General features: G+C 42.3%; 1 protein-coding gene across 2 annotated transcripts in view; it reads left to right on the top strand.

Annotated features, from left to right (window-relative positions):
- ENTPD3 (ectonucleoside triphosphate diphosphohydrolase 3) overlaps positions 1 to 19,024 on the top strand; it is a 32,832-nt gene extending 13,808 nt beyond the window's left edge. The window contains exons 5-11 of one of the 2 annotated variants that reach the window (XM_034662197.1): positions 4,706 to 4,856; positions 6,996 to 7,155; positions 8,094 to 8,327; positions 13,990 to 14,262; positions 14,434 to 14,544; positions 14,928 to 15,065; positions 17,768 to 19,024. In XM_034662197.1, coding sequence (XP_034518088.1) covers positions 4,706 to 4,856; positions 6,996 to 7,155; positions 8,094 to 8,327; positions 13,990 to 14,262; positions 14,434 to 14,544; positions 14,928 to 15,065; positions 17,768 to 18,004 — 1,304 coding nt within the window. In that variant the 3' untranslated portion in view covers positions 18,005 to 19,024. Of the gene's footprint in view, positions 1 to 4,705; positions 4,857 to 6,995; positions 7,156 to 8,093; positions 8,328 to 13,989; positions 14,263 to 14,433; positions 14,545 to 14,846; positions 15,066 to 17,767 lie in introns of both variants that reach the window. The other variant, XM_034662196.1, reaches the window with a different exon arrangement.
- Positions 19,025 to 21,699: the final 2,675 nt, after the last annotated feature.

Genomic DNA, 21,699 nt, shown 5'->3' with positions numbered 1-21,699 from the left:
AGCCTCAGGGAGCCATATATATACTCCAAATGACCAGAAGACCACAAACGAAAGCTCAAAATACAGAGTTAAAGTTTGGCAAGTGCCATCCCCTTGAAGACACGTGGCTTCTCCAGGGATAATTTGGGTTTCTGGTTTCCCAGTTGCAAATTTCCCAGGACTCCCCTGCCTTGGCCAGTCTGAGGGAGTGATGAAACTTGCCCAGCAGTGTTTCCCAGATACTCAGGTTCTTGGAAATTTCTTACTTGGCAGGGGTTGAGAGGCCTTGGTGAGTTTCATCAGTCCTCAGTTACTGCTGTTTTCCTGAGTTCGCTGCATGCTGCCTTAGCTGCTGGTCCTCTTGCTGGTGTCCAAATCTCTGGCTGCATGTTTTAAAGTCATTCCCTGGAGGACACTGGGCCCCTACATGACCCTCATCTCTTTCACGGTGTGCAGTGTTCATGGCTGCTGCTGCCTCCTCCCACAAAGGACATTCATGTGTTTCCTTTAAACAGGTGGTTAAAGTTTTTTAAACTCCATTGGATCTTAAGTGTAACCATCTCCTCCATTGAAATACCTTAAAGAGTTGCGCTGGGGACCAGGCCAGTATGGTATTGAAAGCATCCTTTGCTTGGGTACATATCTTCTGCTTCTGTTCCACCTCGAGTAAGTTTTGTATCATCTGTCCAACCATCTTTCTCCAGCTTGGAATAGAGATGTCAACGCTCCTTTCTTGAGGTTGTGAATCCCAGGATCCCACGAGCCTGTGAGCCCAATCTTGTCTTTCCTTTAGGAAGCTTATAGGACCTTATGCAAATAGGTCTCGGGTGACATGATCAGATATCCCCAAGTTTTGACATTCCAACAAGTCTCCTAACCAGTTCCTTTCCAAAGACCAGCTCTGTCTGATCAGATTGGACTACATGATCCCCTTAGTATAGAGTTGCACACTGGTTTGAAAATCTCATTGACTGATTCGTGCAATCATTTATTTAATAAATATGTATTAGGTATCAACTGTTTGCCAGTTGTTGACACTGGGGGTTCTAAAGTAAAATATACAAAGTCTCTGCTGTTGTGGAACTTACATTCTAATCAAGAAGGTAGATCATTAAAGGTATTTAACATGTCAGGGAGAAGTACTGCGAAGAGAAATCAAGTGAGGTAGGTGGGCAGAGAATGATAATGCTCTGTTTGGAGGGGATAGTTAAGCAGAGGCAAAAGTGAAAGGAGATTGTAAGCCATACACAGTTTTGAGGGAAAAACGTCCTGAGCAGAGGGCCTGGCAAGTAGAAAGGCCAGGTGTGGAAGCTGCTCAGCATTTTCTAGGAAAGGCAAAGGGACCAGTGTGGCTGGAGCAGAATGAGAAAGAGGAAGAAAGGAGCAGTGAGGCCAGAGCTGTGGTCAAGGCCAGCTCACGGAGGACCTTGAGAGCAGTGAGAAGTTTGACTTGTACTCAGATGCAGTTTCTTCAGAGTACACTGGGAAGCCATTAGGAGATTCTGGTCAAGGAACTAACATGTATATGACATACTTTTAACAGACAGCTCTGGATGTGGAACATGTAGTCAGAGGCTGAGATCAGAAGCAGGGAAATCAGGGCTATTAGAGCAGTGCATGTAATGATGCCATAAAGTTATGACATTATGGTGGTCTGGCTGAGACTGTGCTTGTCAGTGTGGGGTGACTTGGCTCCCCAGGGAACATTTAACAATGTCTGGGGACATTTTTGATTGTCACCACTGGGGTTGGTGGTTCTGCTGGGATCTAGTGATAGAGACCAAGGATGCTGCTGAACATTGCACAATGCACAGGATGGCCCCACAACAAAGAGTTATCCAGCCCCAAATGTCAATGGTACCAAGATTGAGAGACTCTGATCTAGAATGGTTCTGGGGAAGGGGAGAAAGAGTGCTCAGATTTGAGAGGTGTTTTGAAAGTAGAGCCAACAAGATTTTATAAGCGATTCACTGTGAGATGTCTAAGTTGGTGGTGCCTGAGCACCAGTTCTGACCTGAGCAACTGTGTGCATGATGGTACCACTTCCTGAGAGGGGAACACTGGAGGTGGGTCTGTTGGGAGCATGGCAGGGATTAAGGAATTTGGTTTTGGACAGATTAAGTTGGAGATGCCCATAAATCATCTAACTCCAGGAACAGCAAACTTTTTCTGTAAAGACCTAGATGATAAATATTTGTTACTTGTTGGCCATATGGTCTCTGTTGTAACCATTCAACTCTGTCACTTAAGCACAAAAGCAGCCACAGACAATGTGCAGACAAATGAGCATGTACATATATGTGCTTCAAGAAAATTTTATTCATGGGTGCTGTACATCAGGTCCATAAGGCCTAATGGGATATACCCAAAGGAAAAAAGAACTTTAAAAAAAAAATCTTAAACTGTTTTCAATAACCATACAGTTGGTGGTAGTGCTGGTATTGTCATACTAAGACCATTGTGAGTGGATTGTGAAATAAAGCAAGTGAGCTATTCAGTTGGAGTTGCTGGGAAGCAGGATTTTTAGCATAGGAAAGAGAAGGTCAAGATCAACTTAAAACCTGCAGTTTTGGAGCAGAAGTACCAATAAGAATTCATGATGCATTTTCTCTTGAAATAAGTTCTTCTTAGGTCTATTCTCTGAAGAGTCTTGCTTCCAAATTTCAGACACTAAATACCATACTCAAAAAAAGAAGCCAGGACTCCTTGGAGAAGTGGCTGATTCCAGAGCTGGGGCAAGAAGTGTGTAAGATCATACATCTAATATCAGAGAGCAAAGAAGCTTTCAGAGTTTTCTGGGGTCATATCTAAAGGACTCAGGGGTCATGTTGAAGAGAACGCCACTGGCCAACACCCATCAATAAGAATAATAACTGCAATGAATCTAAACACATCAAATAGATCTTCAAATTCATATGTTCCTCAAGATACACAACAAACAATAAAATCCCTCACTGGATAAATTCGGAGGATATGGGACATGCAATCTCTATTTCTTAAGCTGATGAAGGGGAAAGATTCAAGCACTTATCCTTCCTTCCCTGTAAAAACTGTACTGTAGGGTAACCAAAAAGCTTTCCTCTTATGAAAGTGTTTAGGTAATAAGTGAAGCAAGAAAGATGGAAATAAAACATCACCATTTCATAAACCCTACTGGGCTAACAGGTCTAAGCAGTGATCTCTGAAGCCTGCTCTCAGCACAAAGAGAAGTAGCCAGATGCGTGTGCCTTGTATGGGAAGTGCACACTAATTCCTATAAATTATTCCTTCTGAAAAAGTCCAAACCGAAATTTGATTGAGCCTCTGCATTCCGTTACCAATTTATAGGAAAAGCCGGGGCTCAACAGCATGCTACATGAACCATAGGGATGCAGTCAGCAAATTCTGGGCTGTAGGAAACTCTATAAGACAAATGAAATTGCAAAGAATTTTTTTTTTAATCTCAAGGGAAAAATAGAAAGGGAGGACGGAACTTACGGATAAAAGAGACTTAAAGAGACATACCAGCCAACTGCAATGGGTAGAATTTATTTGGACTCTAATTCAAACAAACTGGATAGAGAGAAAGAGAGAGGGAGGGGGAGGAAAATATATGAATGTGGAGGAAATGTGCACCTTCACTAAAATTTGGTTCTATTAAGGGATTATTTTAAATTTTTATGGGCATAATAATAGGGCAGCAGTTATGCTTCTTTGAAAAAATTCTTCCCTAACTCTATTTTTAGTTCCCTCTGTGACGGTTCATTTCAGCTTCATGGAGATTTCTGACCAAACTGAGGATCTCTGTCATGGGTTTGTGTGGGTTATATGTCTGTCTAGATATGTTACTTCTTCTTGAAATTTATAAATGTGGACATTTGGGTATTATTTTATGTTTAATGTTTAGGATGACGTCTTGTTAAATTATATATAGTCATACCAAAATGTTTCCTAAAGATAAATCATGGCAAGATTCCTTTTTTCCCTCTGTGTTTGAACACATGGGGCATAGATTTAAGTTTTTGTTTCATGTTTCCTGTTCCACCTTTCACTATGTCTCTAAACCTATTTGGTGGAAGTTCTGTCAAGAAATGAACTTCCCAGAGCCCCTGTCTGGCTCAGTTGGTGGAGTGTGCGACTCTTGATCTCAGGGTTGTAGGTTCAAGCCCCACATTGGGGGTAGAAACAAAATCTTTAAAAAAACAAAACAAAATGAAAAAGAAGTAAACTTCAAAGGCAAGTAGTGTAAAAGGAGACTAGAGAAGCAAAAGGCCAATAAGATTGATTATTACTGAACAAAAAAAAAAAGAATTTTTGTCTTTTAGTGAAACATACCAAAGTATTTAGAATAAAATGATACCATATCTGCAGTTTGCTCTGTGGGGAGAGAGAGCAGATGAAACAAGAGTTGATCATGTGGAAGCTGGGAGATGGCTGCAATGGGGTTCATTATACTATTGACCCTGCTTTTATGTATGTTTGAAATTTCCATAATGAGACCTTTTTCTTAAGCATATCCTGGCTCATTTTTTCACTTTTGTAATTCCTCCCTTCAATGTTTTGGGAGTTGACTCACCAGCGTGACCACATGGGACTTATCACATAACACATCCACCTGTTTTCATCCCATTTTCAGCCCTACTCACACCCATTAATTTCCAAAGCTGATCTGTTTTTTCATTTAGAAGTTGTACTGCTCTTGTTGGTTCCTGGGAATGCTAAGAAGTGCTGACTGCTTGCTCTTCAGGCTCTGGGATTTCCAGCTATGGGAAAAACCCCCAAGATGTCCCCAAAGCCTTTGAAGATTGCATGCAAAAAGTCAAGGGGCAGATTCCAGCCCATCTCCATAGATCCACCCACATTTACCTGGGGGCCACGGCTGGGATGCGCTTGCTGAGGTAAGGGCTGGAATGGCCCCAAAGAGCCCATCTGATCAAAATAGCCAAGAATGTGTTGAACCCTGCCAAGAATGTAACTCTATTTCTGGGAACAGATCTGAAAGAAAGAAGTCCATATTCTGCCATAAATTTAGGCTTCAAAAGCTGGGAAAATTTCAGGCTTTATTTTAATACCCAGAAAGAAATCATTCTAAAATGGATTCCTTCCCCCTTGGTGATTTTCCTGAGAACTCTGGAAGAAAGGAAGGTAACTGAAATCTCATGGATGTACCTCTAGTTCTTTAGACAGGTAAAAACTTTTTGGGTGCCTGGTCTTTTGATAGCTGTGTGCAACCGGCTCCACTGAGTACAGCCCATATTTATGTGGCTTCTACCCACGTACACAATGCCACTGGAATCTTCTGGAAAATAGTGGAATTTCTGCACTTCACCCCAAAGTCTTTGGAGCTATTAGGAAACAAACAGCTCATTTCATTCAATTAAGCAGATCCTTCTAAATTGCAACCATGACTTTTATCCCAGTTGCACTGTTTTTGAGTGCCCTTTCTCTCTTTTTTTCCTATTATTGTATTTCCTTGACTTTGAAATAAAAGAAAAATGGTTTTTAAAACATCAAACTTAAATCTGATACCCAGGGTAGAGGTTGCTCCAAACTTTGAAAATAAGCTTTTAGCCCCCAAAGATGACACTCATCCTGCTTCAAAGCCACTTTGTCTGTGGTGCCAGTAACATAAAATTATATGTGTGGGCATGAAGAAGATACACAGGAACAAACAAACAGAGCCACTTCAACATGATCATTAAAAGAAATCAGGAAGTACCCTCAGTTGGATTGGGCCTTTTCCTTGTGGTTTTTCTCTCCTTGTTTCTATTCCTATGTCCTGGTTGACTAAGTAGAATGTGGGAGAAAGTTGGATTTCTTTGCTCCCTCTTGGAATCTGCAGTGTGTTTCAAAATTATTGTGTTTACCTGAAATAGAAATGATATAGAAATTCCTTCCTTCTGCCTTTTCTTTCTTACGGAAACAAAGCACCCAAATTTTTCTTAATTGCTTTTTCTCCCAGTCCTCCCAGTGAGGAATAATTAGAGGACTCTGTGATTTATAGCCCATGACAAAAACCATGTAATAGGAGGTGCACCACTTGGGAACACAGTGAATGTCCCATTTGAATAAATTAAATATTAACTCCTCCTTATAAAACTTTCTGATGGTGATCCTTTCTTCCTGAGGAACTAGCTGACATCTTAATTGCTAGAAAAGTAAAATATAAAAAGAAGCAATAATGAGAATCTTCTGGGATGGGAACTGATAAAACTAGGAAAATTCTCGAATTATTTTCCGAGCAGTGATAATCTGCTGCTGAATTAGTATGACCTTCAAACTGTAACATGGCTCTTTCTTCTTGAGCCAAGAGTGAGCCAGGGCCCCTTGCTTTCTTAACCCATGGATGAAAGGGAAAATAATCTCCCAAGTGAATCTTCTTCTATAAGGTAAAATGGCAGCAAATGAATATTATAATGCTATGTCACTGGGAAATATGGGAATACTATGTTAACACTCTTCCATAGGTCAGCTCACTGCTGAATTTCAATCCAATGACGGCCATGATGGCCATCATATCTCCTCATGATGAAGCCCTCCCCAAGAGCAAAGCAGGGACTGCTGAAAACTCAATCCCCTTCCTATCCCCCTTTCTCCTCAGATCCCCCTTCCTTCTGACCTGATAAGGACTCCTTTATATGATGCCCCCAGGAGATTACTTACGCCACCCCTACGGCTTCACCGATCCCCTTTCCTGTGCTGATCTGAGAGCACTGGTGATTAAGCAGGAAGCTCTTTTGGTTAGCTGGTTGCTAGAGAATGGGATGGGAACAGGTAAGGGAGAAGGGAGGAGACGACAAGGGGTATTTTTACTTGGAGCTATTTTTCTGATTGGCAGTTTGACAGGTAACAAGTGTATCTGCCTTCACGGTTGCCTAGGAGGCTTCAACTTGCAAAAGGGTTGCCATTTTGCACATGTCTGGAAAATCGTCCCTGTCAGCAGAGGGCTGGGGAGGTTTACCTTTTCACCTAAGTGAGATTATTTCAAGGCTCTCTTGTCCAGGCACTCAGCCTTTTGTGTTCTGTGCCTTGCATAGGTTACAAAATGAAACAGCAGCTAATGAAGTCCTTGCAAGCATCCGAAACTACTTCAAGTCCCAGCCCTTTGATTTTAGGGGTGCTCAAATCATTTCTGGGCAAGAGGAAGGGATATATGGATGGATTACAGCCAACTATTTAATGGGAAATTTCCTGGAGGTGTGTGAAAACAAATGCATGGTTTTTAATCTTGCTATTTATCTCTTCCCCTGTGGGTGGCCACTTAAAGTAGAGGTGCATGCTGACAGGGGCATCTGTCTGGTGTCATCCCTATCATATAAAGCGTTAAGGAAACACCTATGGAACAATAGCTGAGAAAAGACACATATAGCTGGGGCAAAAACATTGCATCATAAGCAGGACCAAGTGCACAGAAGAGAGGGAGTATCATCATTTTACTAACCAATAAGAAATTGGGGGTGGGAGGATCTAAATCTAAAGCCACTGGGTCTTTTGAAGGGTAGCTGAACCCTTCCCAAAGCCCCACAGTGCTCTGAAATTTCTGGAGTCCTCAGGCTTCCCAACATATCCTGTGTCCCCGGATCCCTTACACTGCAGTCCCCACATGCCCTACCCCTTGTTCAAAGGAAAGCCAACTCCAAGAGATAATCACCATGTTACAGATGGCATAAACCATATCTTGTCCAAGACCTATTTTGTTCCCCCTCAAATATATTCTTAAATTTTAATTAATTGTCAACAATTAAAATGTTGGAAATTTCACATAAAAATCCACATATCTAGCTTGTCCTGACCCCCTCACCCCCCAAAAATTGGAAGCACTGCTAACAATGGACTCACATTCTGCATGACAACAACTAACTGGAACAGAGTGTAGCTCATGTAGTCCCCCATTTGCCACAGTCCCCACCATTCCCTTTTGTCCACACCTAATCTGCTTCACTCATTTATGTTGCCTGCCCAGCCTCTGAAAGCATTTGAGTTCATCGCTCTTGAAATAAAGGAGAGATTTGGCCCCCAAAGGTTCCCTATGTCATACTTCTTAGCAACAAGAGATGGGTCATGGGTGGAGAGCCCTGGGCAAACAGAGATGGTGCCTCTCGACTTTTCTTTTGCTTCCTTTTTCCACTCTGCAGAAGAACCTGTGGCATATGTGGGTGCATCCAAATGGAGTGGAGACCACAGGTGCCCTGGATTTAGGGGGTGCCTCCACCCAAATATCCTTTGCCGCTGAAGAGAAGGTAGGGCTGAACACCAGCAGCATCATGAAAGTGTCCCTGTACGGCTATGTGTACACGCTCTACACACATAGCTTCCAGTGCTATGGTCGGAACGAGGCTGAGAAGAGGTTTCTGGCAATACTCCTTCAGGTACCTAAGCCGGGGTGGGGAGGTAGGGAGGACACCAGGTACTCCATTGGGGAACTTGAGGGAGGGGTCCTTGGTTTCTGGGGTCTGTCCTTGCCACTCCAATTAGAATGTGGATAGAAACGAGAGCACGAGAGCACGTTCCAGTTTACTCATGGGAGGCCCAAGCGCTCTCTCTCTCTCTCTCTCTGTTGTATTGACCACTTCCGGTGAATTTGAGTCAGAAGTCTAGGGAAATTCCAGGGCACCAGATGTTTTGTAAATGATTCAAGACCTAGGATCTCTTTATGGATACAAACTGTTTTAAACCAATAGCTAAATAAGCCTGGGAATTTTGTGACTCCCCTGAGTGTAGACAAAATAATAAAAGTGGTCCCAGGAGAAATACTTGCTGACAGGGGATAGGACCGAGCCTTCCCTGGGCTCAGCCTCCTTTTAGAGGGGCCTATATTAGGCAGATTTGATGCCCTTTACATGGTGGGATTTTGGAGTATCAGAATTCCATCACGTTGGTCAGTAATTCACATGGTAACTGTTCCATGGCACTGTTGGCTAGTTCAGGCATCAGCTGGAAGGCTGTCACTAAGGTCAGCTCAGTGTTAGTGTGCTGTGTGTCAGCAAACACAGGCTCCCTGGATGAGACCCTAGACCCCAAACTCCAGTGTTTAGGGGACACCCGTCTCAGCCATGCACGGCTGAGAAGGGAAAATGAAGATGAAGGAAAGGGACTTTGATCTCCTAGAGGGGCATAAGGCCAACCAGAGGCCACAGATCCTGGCTTCTGGTGAGACCCAAGGGCAGGGGACAAGGGCTGGGTCAGCCTGTGAACATAGGAGACACGGCACCATAGGCTAACCCCCCCACCTACTTCGGCAATTGAGGGAGGAGGTAGTATTCCCCCAGCCACTAGCCGGTGGGAAAAATAGTCTGGCTCACCAAAGTGCCATCAGCAAAAGGGACATCTTCAGACCCCTGCATTTGCCGAGTAGTCACGCAGGTGTGAGAATTCATCCTCCAGATCTGGCCTGCTCCCCAGATCTTCTCTTTGAGCCTCACAGGAAAGGTTGTAGCCTCAGGCAGGCATTGTTGGGAGAGGCAGAGCGCGGGACCCTGCAGGCAGCCCTTGGAGCTCAAGGGACCCAATACCCACCCCGGACTCACACCACCCCCACTTGGCCAAATCAAACCCCACAGGGAACCCTCCACTAACCGCCACTCCTCCCCACATGCTCACTAACGTACATCAGCCAACATGCTTCTTTCCAGGACAGAAGTTCTCGAAACACCTCTTTTCTCCATCTCTTTTTATTTCTAGCAATGCTTAATGCCCCTCCCTCCAGCTCTAGTCCTGACAAGGATGGAGGTCAGGGTCTCCTCTGAACTTGAAACAGGAGAAAGGAGCAGGTGAAATCACCCTTTTCACAGGGTGAGTGAAGGTCAGAGAAGCTAACCTCTTAAATTTGGCTGGCCCTGAGGAATGTTTGTGTGTGTGGTTTTTATTTTTATAATGTTTATTAAAGAATGACTATCCAAGAATCTACGGTAAAGAAACAAATACTCCACCTGTCTGAGGTCTCATTTGGGTTTGAACATGTAGGTCTCAATGTGTGAACCCAGGCCTGGGGACAGAAGGGGGAGACCCCAGCCTCTACTGTGGCCAGTCAGCTCAGAGAACAGGGGCAAGCTCTCCAATTTGCCTGGTAATCTCTGGATGCCTGAGAGGGTGGCTCTGCCCTCAAAGCTTTCTGACTCAGGTGAGGGGAAGGATCCAGGTGTGCCAAGGATCACCCACAAATGCACGTCCAGACCTGCCTGACCAGTACTTTCATGTGCCAAATACGTGTTGCCAAGCCCTGACTTAGAAGGTTCACAAAGATGACTACATCATGAACACTGGCTGAGTAAATTTCACCAGTCTAGGTCTGGTTTCCTCATCTGTCACAGTGTGGTGAGAATGATACCTGAATATAAGCCTTGCAAACTGTTTTCTTATGAACAGGCCTCAAGTTGCCCCAGGGCTGGAGTCTCAGCCTGTTGGATGCTAGGGACGTGCATTCACTGTCCTTATTCCCCTCTTTAAGAAAGTTCTTTCTTTTGTTTTTAAAATGAGACACATTGAACGAAAAAAATTAGAAAAGTAGACACAAAAAATATAAATAATAAAACAAAACAAAAAACCCTAGAATGAACCACCTTAAACATACTGTTGCATTTGCTTCCAGTTTTTTTTTTCAGGTGCAAATATGTGTATTTACAAATTTGGCTTCATATGGTATATATAGTTTTATATCCAGCTTTTTCTTTTACCTAACAATATATCATGAGCAGTTTCCTGTGTTGTTCAATATCCTTTCAAATTATTATTTTTGTGGACACATAATATTCCAAGTACCATTATTTAAAAAGAAAAACTGTATTGGTCATTTTGTTATAAAAAAAAGTACGTTTTTATTGTAAAAATGTCAAACTATGCAAAAAATGTATTAAAGTATAAATGAAAGAATCTCTTTCCAATCCTATTCATCAAATGTCTTCACTGTTCACAGCTTGATACATCATACACTAGACTTTCCAGATCAAAATCTAACTTACTTTTTTTTACCCTTTAGTACTTCACTATCTGTCAACTGTTCCTATCCTTTTTTTTTAAAGATTTTATTTATTTATTTGACAGAGACAGCCAGTGAGAGAGGGAACACAAGCAGGGGGAGTGGGAGAGGAAGAAGCAGGCTCCCAGCAGAGAAGTCTGATGTGGGGCTCGATCCCAGAACGCTGGGATCACGCCCTGAACCGAAGGCAGACGCTTAACTACTGCGCCACCCAGGCGCCCCAACTGTTCCTATCCTGATGGACACTGGGCTGTCCTATTTTTGCAGCAATAATAATCCAATAAAGCCTCTCGTGCATATAACCTTATGAATTAGTGATTTTGCTTCTGTAGGATAAAATCGAAAGATAGGTATATTTTTTATATAATTGGGTAAATAGGCAGTCTTCCAACAAAATTAAAAACCATCCAGATTCCCACCAACAAAGTTTTGATGACTTTTTGCATTCTGATAATTTCAGGGATTCTAAGGCATTCCACTAGTAAGTCCTTGGATAAGGAGACTCTGTTTTGGGATTTCCTCTTCTATTCATCCATTTTTCAATTCTTGAGCCAACTATTCTAGTTGCAGTAGTTTGTTTTTCTAGTCTCAGACATTTATTCTGAACTTCAAAATCATTTTAAGTAGTAATAGAAAGGAAATTTTTTTCATTGAGATTATGATTGCTGTTGCATTGACTGAAAATTAATTTGGTAAAAAATTGGCTTATCGATGATATTATGAATTCCTGTATAGAATTATAAAATATCCTTCTGATTATTTAGTTCTTGGTTTGTAACCTTCAGTAAGACATAGTTTTCATTAGCGGTCCTGTACCTTCCTTTTAAAATAGTTTCCTGGTGTGTTCTTTTAATAGTTTCCATCACTATTAAGGATAGTTCCTGTCACTATTTTTCCATTTTTGATGGGATTTACTCTAAGACCAAGTTATGCTGCAGTTTTCCAGTGGACTTTTGTGCTCTCAAGCCCAGTGGTTGACCTTTTAGGGCCAGTGCTGTGCAAACAGTAAGTTCAGGGGAGATTTGTTGAAATGTTGAGGGCCTGAGCAACTTGGACCATTGGCAAATTACATTTGAAGAACGCCATCACAATTATTCAAACTCCAAAAAAGATCATAAAAATAATCTTTAGGGTCGCCTGGGTAGCCAGTAGGTTAGGCATCTGCTTTCAGCTCAGGTCATGATCCCAGGATGGGATCATGAACCCAAGTCGGGCTCTCTGCTCAGTGGGGAGCCTGCTTCTCCCTTTGTCGCACCCCACCCCCCACCGTCATGCTCACCCACAAACTCTCTTGCTCTCAAATAAATAAATAAAATCTTTTTTTTAAAAGAAATCATCTTTACTGAGCTTCCTCTATGTTCCAAGTCAGAAATAATTGATATTATCTTGCTTCTTCTCCAGGCCAAGCCAGAAATAATTTATTTCATTTTAATTACTTAAAAAGTATATCAGATTTGAAGGGGGAAATTAAATAACCAGTTGATTCATTTCTTTTTTTTTTCCTCCTTTAAACCAATATTTCAGCCACAGGGTGACCCTGTGTGACATGTTACAAATTAACATAACAATTTTTTGAAAATCATGGATTTTTCTCATACCACTGCAGGAGAAAGGAGCCTGTTTGCTCCCTCCAAAGACTCAGTTATATTAAGATCTTCTGGAGGACACTTATTAGAGTTACACTGGACGAGTACTGGATTTCTGTAGGCTTATGTGTGGAGTCCTGTCACTGGCCTTTGTTAAATGATTGCATTAATTTGTTGTGTATCTCAATTTCCTACATCAGTAAATTGGAAGAGTTGGAATAAATATTGTCTGAGTCAAGACTTTATGGCAGGAGATACTTCAGTGCCTTTGAAATTGGACAGTGTTCAAATCCAATTCCTTAGAAAAGGGGGTCCATGAATAGAATCAAACACACTTTGGAATTTAGCATGAGAAGAATATTTTTCACCAGTAGATAAAATATTGGATAGTCATTTGAAAAAAGTAAAGTCAAGTTCTCTACTACAATCTCTACACCAAATAAATTACAAGTGGATCAAAGGATAACAAGGATATTTGCTGCAGCATTGTTTGTAATGGCAGAATGATTGGAAACCATCTTAATATTCATATTCATATTCCTCATCTAAGGAATCTCCTGTATAAGTTATTTGTACAGTGGATTGCTATGCAGCTACTAAAAAGAAGAGGCCATTCTGTATGTACAATGGGAAAGATGTGAAAGGTATATTTTTAAGTAAGAAAAGCAAGGGGCATAACTGTGCGTAGAGTACTACCATGTATAGTTTTTAGAAAAAGGAAGAGGGAGAAGAAGAAAAGATATTTGCATATGCATGCAAGAAATATCTCTGGCAGGAAATTACAAAAATTGGCAATAGTGGTTACTTCTAGGAAGGGGATCTGGTGGCTAGAAGTAGTTGGGAGGGAACCTTAATCTTCATAATATATTTATTTGTAACCTTTCGGATTACTTTGTTAGGTGGATAGGTAATGTTCTATTCAAAATGATCAATTAATCTATTTTTTTTTAAAGATTTTATTTATTTATTCGACAGAGATAGAGACAGCCAGCGAGAGAGGGAACACAAGCAGGGAATGGGAGAGGAAGAAGCAGGCTCACAGCAGAGGAGCCTGATGTGGGGGCTCGATCCCATAACGCCGGGATCACACCCTGAGCCGAAGGCAGACGCTTAACCGCTGTGCCACCCAGGCGCCCCAAAATGATCAATTAATCTAAACATACCTTGTTTTCCCATCCAAATGGATTTCATAAAATCTGCTTCCCTGGACTGTCTTAAGGGGAGGGTCAGATAATGTGAGTGAGAGCCTGGCATCGTGCCTGGTGCAGGATAACTGTTCACCCACCCCCACCGGAGTTCTCAAGACAACCTGGGAGTTGCCTTCAAGTGCACCCTGACACAAAAATGGCACATTTTCCATCCATGTCTCTTTTGGCACGGGAGGGTAGCAATAGTGAGGATTTGCAAGAGGGAAACACTTCGGCCCTCCACAAAAGAGTGGTTTCTGACACCTCCTTCTTGTACCTACAGAATTCTCCCATCAAAACCAATATCATCAACCCTTGTTACCCTCGGAATTATGTCACCACCCTCACTGGGGGCTACATATTTGACAGCCTGTGCACAGCAGACCTGAGGCCTGTAAATTATGACCCTGATGACATCATCACTTTTGAAGGAACCGGGGACCCATCGGTGTGTAGGGAAAAGGTGGCTTTCCTGTTTGACTTCAAAGCTTGCCATGACCAAGAAGCCTGTTCCTTTGATGGGGTTTATCAGCCAAAAGTTAAAGGGGCATTTGTGGTAAGAGCAAAAACCACCAAAAGATTCCCATGGTCCCCCATTGAAGATGTAGCTCTCACCTTTCTGTTTCTCTTCTGTTGCCCTGTTTTCCCATTTCCTTATCCCCCCCGCAAAGCTCCATAATATATCCCGTTCTGAGAACTAACTTCCTTCTCTCTAACCCCCTTCCAGGCCTTTGCAGGATTCTACTACACTGCCAGTGCTTTCAATCTTTCAGGGAGCTTTTCCCTGAACGCCTTCAACTCAAGTACCTGGTATTTCTGCTCAGAGAGCTGGAGTCAGGTCAGTATTTAAAGGGAAAGGGGCAGCATCCGTACGAAACAGTGAGCGGAGCCGAGTATATTCCATTTGTGTGCATGTGTGCCAGTGTTCCAAGTTTGTACTTTACGCCTGTCTCCTTTCCACACATCCACAAAATGGGGTAATAAGGGAGCCTACCTCGTACCTGCATTGTGGATCAATGTTCTGACCATAGGCACAATGGTTACAACAACATGTGGTATACCCCATACTGCATAGGGGTATTTTCATTACGATATGATACAATTGGATTATTTTATGGTGATGGTATTATGAAATTCTAGGTGGTGAGATTCTTTAAAATGTGTTCTGAAACATGCCTTTTCAAACGGGCCTGCCTCATCTGTTTGGAACCTCCTCTTCAGCTCCCGCTGCTGCTCCCCAGGTTCGATGAGGTGTATGCCCGTTCCTACTGCTTCTCAGCCCACTATATCTACCACTTGCTCGTGAATGGATACAGATTCACCGAGGAGACCTGGCCCCAAATACATTTTAAAAAAGAAGTAAGTCAAGGCACAGGTTGTTTCCTCCTCTTCCTCTCAAAAGCTTTATGTATATAGGTGCGGAAGAAATGTAGATGTTAAGAGGGTTTTGGTGATTTCAGTTTGCTGAGGGGAAGCTGAAGAGACTTTAATCCCTTGTGAGCTTTCCGGAAAAGATGGTGGAGAATCGAGAGGAGGTGTCACTGGAGACCCTTCCACATGGGTGAGGGATCAGAGGCCAAGAGCTCACAGACCCTGAGCTCTGCGAGCACAGGACCTGTTTCATTATCTTCACATTCCTAGCATTCAGCACAGGAACGAGAACCTAGAAGGTGTTTACTAAATGTTTGTTGAGTGTATAAATAAATATTTTAAGGATCAGACTTTTTATCCAGAAAAGAAGCTTTAAATAGAGCAGTGATTCTTTAAGAGGCTAGTAACTAATTGCTCTCCATTTTACACAGATGTCAGGGTGACAGAGAGTATTAGGGATTTACAGCAGCATGAAGGAAGAACTTCTCTTGGAATGTGCCTGAGGTCACTGTATTTTCTGTCAAGTGTCCAGGATGGCCAGAAGCTGGAATCCCAGCTGTCACCAGGTGGCTGTTTGGCTTGTCACCCTCCAGACCTTGTTTCCAGGCAGGACTCAGCCTCGCTGATATGTTCACCCAGCACTGTGTTCCCCAGGTTCGGGGAGAATTTTCTCATTTCAGGAATAGCTGATATAAAGCCTGGAGTCAGTCTGTTTGATATTAGCTTTAGCAATAATTAGATTAAAACGATCAATAGCCAGCATTAGGCCTGTGACTGTCTACTTCTGCATAAATAAAATTGAGTCATCTACAAAAAGATGAGGCTGTCTGGAGACATAAAAAGACTCTTGGTGGCATGCACTCTCTAAGCTTTGCTTCTAATGAATCTAATTAGCAGGAAAGTACATTATGAGAAAGCAATGTCCCCTTGGATACCAGTTTGGATGGATACAGAATTCCAGCTTTCAAATCCCTTTCCTTTATTCATAAAGACATTTTTATACAGCCAAATTAGTATTCAAACATGAAGGCATAAAAAGACTTAGAATATTTGCCGCACAAAGATGTCAAAAATATTTTTGGAGGAAAAAATCAAATAAAAAGAGAAATAAATCCAGGAAATGTTATAAAAATACAGGCAGGAAGAATAAATGATGTGGTGGCTTAAAATGTATATTTAAAAAAAGAAAAAAGAAAACTTACACCAAAGAAAAGTAAAAGAGTCCATCCATAACAACCCAAAATTCAAATATAGCTAATATCCCTGTCCGTGCGTGAAGACAGCAGGGTAAGGGGTCGTAAGAGTGACCTAAAATGCTCATCTTGTAAAGGCGGAATTTATTTACATATCATTTTTAAGGCAAGAAAGGAAAAAATATAGAAAGAGGAAAATAGCACTAATTGAAAATTTAAAACTAAGTTATTAGAAAGAAGTAGTCCAAATACATCAATAATCACAATAATCATAAATGGACTAAACATTTAAGACAGATATCGTCAGATTGGATTATTAAAAATCAAGCACATGTTGTTTGTAAGAGAAACCCTTAGGTGTTAAGCAAAAGGACATGGAAAGTTTGAAAATTAAAAAAAAAATTTAGGGACACCTGGATGGCTCAGACGGTTAAGCACCTGCCTTTGGCTCAGATCATGATCCAGGATCTTAGAATCGAGCCCCACATCAGGCTCTCTGCTCAGTGGGAAGCCTGCTTCTCCCTCTCCTGCTCCCGCTGCTTGTGCTGTCTTGCTCTCTGTCAAATAAATAAACAAAATCTTTTAAAAAATAAAAATGCAATAAAAAATTAAAAAATTCAAGTATCAGGCAAATACTGCCCAAAAGAAAACGGTATAGCTAATTTCTAAAAATTTCAGTACAGCTTTTTAATATCTGACCAAATAGTCTTTAAAATAAAGAGGATCGGGGTGCCTGGGTGGCACAGCGGTTAAGCGTCTGCCTTCGGCTCAGGGCGTGATCCTGGCGTTATGGGATCGAGCCCCACGTCAGGCTCCTCTGCTGTGAGCCTGCTTCTTCCTCTCCCACTCCTCCTGCTTGTGTTCCCTCTCTCGCTGGCTGTCTCTATCTCTGTCGAATGAATAAATAAATAAATAAATAAAATCTTTAAAAATAAATAAATAAATAAATAAATAAATAAAATAAAGAGGATCATTCAAGATACAGAGGATTGCAACATAATGATATAGAGTTCCTTCTGAAGATTACAAATTTGAAACTTTTTTTGTATCTAATAAAACAGCCTAAAAACATGGAAACAAAAAAAATGATGGAACTAACATAGAAATTGACAAAGTCTATTTCCTATTTAGACTGACCCCCTGTGCTTAGAAACTGATCCCGGGTTCAGTGAACTGCTCGTTACCCTCTTTTTTTTAGCCACAGACACTTCTGTACTGGACGGTAGAAAAACTCCCACTGTTGTTAACTGTGTCATCATCCCAGTGACGAGGCTGTGAGGACGGTTTTCTCCAATGTACTAAGGGTTGGGCCCTCGAGGCTTTGGGTCTCAGTGACCTGGATTCTAGCCCAGTCTCTGCAGTGTCTGAACTTGGGAAGGTCCTTTGACCTTAGGCCACAGTTTCTGGTGGGTGTTTCATGAGGATGACAGTGGTGTATGTGTGTAATTCCCGCCTTGAACCCTACCCTGAGAACTAAACCATCTTTCTACCATACAGGTGGGGAACAGCAGCATAGCCTGGTCTCTGGGCTACATGCTCAGCCTGACCAACCAGATCCCAGCCGAAAGCCGCCTGATCCGCCTGCCCATGGACCCACCTGCCTTTATGGGCATCCTTGCCTTCTTCACAGCAGTGGCCTTGCTGTGTCTGGCATTTCTTTTGTACCTGTATGCTTCATCCAGGAAGCAGAGGCACTCCCAGCATGCCTTCGACCACACAGTGGATTCTGAGTGAGCCTCGTGAAGCAGCTCCTGGAGCCTGAGGGCTGCCCAGAACCAGCCTGCAGAGCACCAGACAATGCAAGCGAAATGTCCATCTTCAGGAAATGCAACTAAAGTCAAATACGTAGGTCATGTGCCTCTCCGAGACTGACTTATGCCAAAGCACCTCTTGGGGAGTACCCCAACCATTCTGGGTACGTTGCTCCTCCAAAGGCCCTACCACCCACTCGCTGATCTACTGGGGAACTGAGGAGAGATAAGCCATCAATGTCAGGCTCTTTATTCCAAGTGCCCTAGAGGAACATTAAGTTGAGAATATGACATTTTGATGTTGAAGAGTTGACCTCAGGCTCAGTTTGCATTTTTCCTTCCTCAGAAACGCAGTATGCCTCCTGGCAAGTTTGGAAGCTGGCAGGCGCCCATTAAGCATTTAACACAGTTTTAGATATGTTGCATTATGGCTTTCTCCGATTGATTCTTAACTAAGACTTGGCAATCCCATAAACACTGAGCTCCCTCAGACTAGTAGAATACAGTATCTGGGGGAGAAGATTCCTTTACCCCAAGGACAGTGGCCATGGCCAGGCTCTGTCATAGGGCAGAACCTGAAGGACAGAGACACACAGAAAATCTCCCCGGAAACTGCAGTTCATTTCCAGAGTGGGATTCCCACTCAGCCTACTAGTCAGTAGATTGCAGCCTGTGCGTATGTCTTCATTCTCGCCTGCCCTTCACATGGCGGGGTCCTCCTATAAAACATTGACTCCTGGTGTGGCCATCACGTAACAGATCTTTTTGCCTTTGCTAGGCTTTTGCTTAGGGCTGTTTCTCCACTGACGGCGTGGTGTGTATGTTTTGCCCACTGTTCCCACAAGTGTGCTCAATGCTGTCCTGAGATAGCCTTGCTTACCACTTTCCTCAGAGGATGAGAAAGAGCTCCAGCAAGTCCAATGGTGACAAACTAAAAATCAGCATTATTTCAGATTGTTGGTTAACTGAATATGGAATAAAGGACTCTCGTTTTGACTTGAAATGTGTGTGTTCGTTACCTTGCAAACAGTACTTTTTCTCCTAAGGACCCAAGGTAATATTAAAGAGAGGAAGTTCTTAAAATGAGGAAAAATTCCTTAGGAAATCTTTCCTAGTGAACTAAGAAAATTATACATTAATATCACCTTTATTCCAGAGAAGTCAAAGCACTTCACTTTGATAAACCTTTGGCTCCTTGAGATAACTGAGTCAAACATTTCTGTATCTTATTAGACATTCAAAACTTCTGTGAGGCTACAACCTGCCACTCAGATCTTGATTCCCACCCAGAATGGCTACTCCCTTCCCAAAATGCACCTTTGCTCCCACAGTTCTTCCTACCCTGCCTTTGGTCATCCTCCCAAACATCCATATAATGCATATTTCTGAAGGCCTAATTTAGCTCTGCTTCTTCCACAAAGCTTTCCTTACACACACACACACACACACACACACACACACACACACACACACACACACACTATGATCTACTGGGCCACTTTTTTTTTTTTAAAGATTTTATTTATTTATTCGACAGAGATAGAGACAGCCAGCGAGAGAGGGAACACAAGCAGGGGGAGTGGGAGAGGAAGAGGCAGGCTTATAGCAGAGAAGCCTGATGTGGGGCTCGATCCCATAACACCGGGATCACGCCCTGAGCCTAAGGCAGACGCTTAACCGCTGCGCCACCCAGGCGCCCCCTACTGGGCCACTTTTTAAAAACTAGTTAGGAATACATATATACATACTAGTTAGGTAAAGTCTTATATTATTTATCTTGTGTGTGCATATGGCTTATTTCTAAAATAGACAGTAGGCTACTTAAGGGCAAATCCCTTTTGAATCCCATTCATCACTCATTCGTTCAACAAAATTCTAAGAAATACCTACTGTGGGCCTAACACCTTGCCAGATATGATCTTGGATTTGGATAAGTGCTGTAAATATAATATACTTAACCTACTTGTTGATTGATGTTATTTTCATAAAGGACAGAAGGGTGGGCAATAAAGTATGGAGATATCAGATAAAAATAGCATCCAAATCACCAAGAATTTGCATGAAAAAAAACGGATATGTCTGTGCAGGAAAGAGGGCCAAGATTCCATGAAGGCAAGTCATAGTCAGTGTTTCTAGCTGATTTGGGAACTTGGAATAAGCTGATGAAGTATTTTGGGTTTTCTAACATATATATCGAAGAATTCTTACCAAATGGACCATCATGAAATCTGCAGTCCAAGTAACATATCTAGTAAGACTATGGTAAGCCGGAGTCCAACGTAGTCCCTGTCACCTTGCCTCCTAATGTTACTCGGGAGAGTATGTTGTTACATGGCAAAAGGGATTTGCAAGTGTAATCACCAATCTGTTGACCTTAAAAGGGAGAGATTATCCAGGTAGGCTTTTTCTCCTCTCCTGAACTCTTCAAAGGCAGAATGTTTGCTCCAGAAGTCAGAGAAATTCAAAGCATGAGAAGGATTTGCAGTACTGTTGCTAACTTGAAGATGGAGGAGGCCAGGCAAGAGAGAACCTGAGAGCAGCGTCTAGGAACTAACAGCAACCCTTGGCTGACAGCCTGCAACAAAACAGGGGCCTCAGTCCTTCAACTGCAAGCAACTATGTTCTGCCAGCAACTTACATAAACTTGAAAGCATAGTTCCCCAGAACTTCCAGTTAAGAGCTCCACCAGATTAAGCACATTGATTTCTGCCTTTTGAGACCTAAGCAGAGAACCCAGTTGAGCCCACCCAGATATCTGACTTATAGAACTGGAACGTAATACATGGGTGTTGCTTGAGGCCACTAAGTTTATGGCAATTTGTTACACAGACAATAGAAAATTAATACTACAGGGGCGCCTGGGTGGCACAGCAGTTGGGCGTCTGCCTTCAGCTTAGGGCGTGATCCCGGCGTTACAGGATCAAGCCCCACATCAGGCTCTTCCGCTATGAGCCTGCTTCTTCCTCTCCCACTCCCCCTGCTTGTGTTCTCTCTCTCCCTGGCTGTCTCTATCTCTGTCGAATAAATTAAAAAAAAATCTTTAAAAAGAAAATTAATACTACAGAACCCAGGCCCCAAGACTCCAACCAAAACAAGCGCTTACATTTGAAATATGAGTAAAGATAAAGGTGATTAGGTATCACAAATTGTGTCTATTCCTTACAATGACCATGCAGGAAAGGCATGGGCTCAGAGATAAAATAACATGCCAGCATCACCCAGCTAGTAAGTGTTTTTGGAGGTGGAGACTGTGAGTTGAGATTCTGGTCTAGTTAAATCTAAAGTCCGTTATGTCTGCCACATTTCCTGTCACAGGAAAAGGCAGTATCACATGGCAGACAGGAGTTTGGCTTTAGAATGTTGTAGTCCAACATACTCATTCATATACAGACGATTGATTTATGACAGAGGTGTCATGTCAGAGCAGTGAAAAAGATGTGGGACAACTGGAGAGAAAAGGAAATTCGATCCCTTCCTCACACCACTTTCAAAAATTACTTGCAGGACAAAGACCTAAGTGTGAAAGATAAACGTACAAAGTTTTAGAACAGAAAAGAGGAGAAAATTTTTAAGATCTTGAGTAAGGAAAAGGTTTCTTAAGCTTTACACAAAATGCATTAACCATAAGAGAATATTCGATTACATTAAAATTAAGAACTTCTGTTCCTCAAAAAACAC

Source organism: Ailuropoda melanoleuca, chromosome 6 (assembly GCF_002007445.2).
Source record: "Ailuropoda melanoleuca isolate Jingjing chromosome 6, ASM200744v2, whole genome shotgun sequence".
Taxonomy (NCBI): Eukaryota; Metazoa; Chordata; class Mammalia; order Carnivora; family Ursidae; genus Ailuropoda; species Ailuropoda melanoleuca.
Note: the sequence above shows the minus strand (reverse complement) of the source record. Positions and strands in the feature narration are given on the sequence as shown.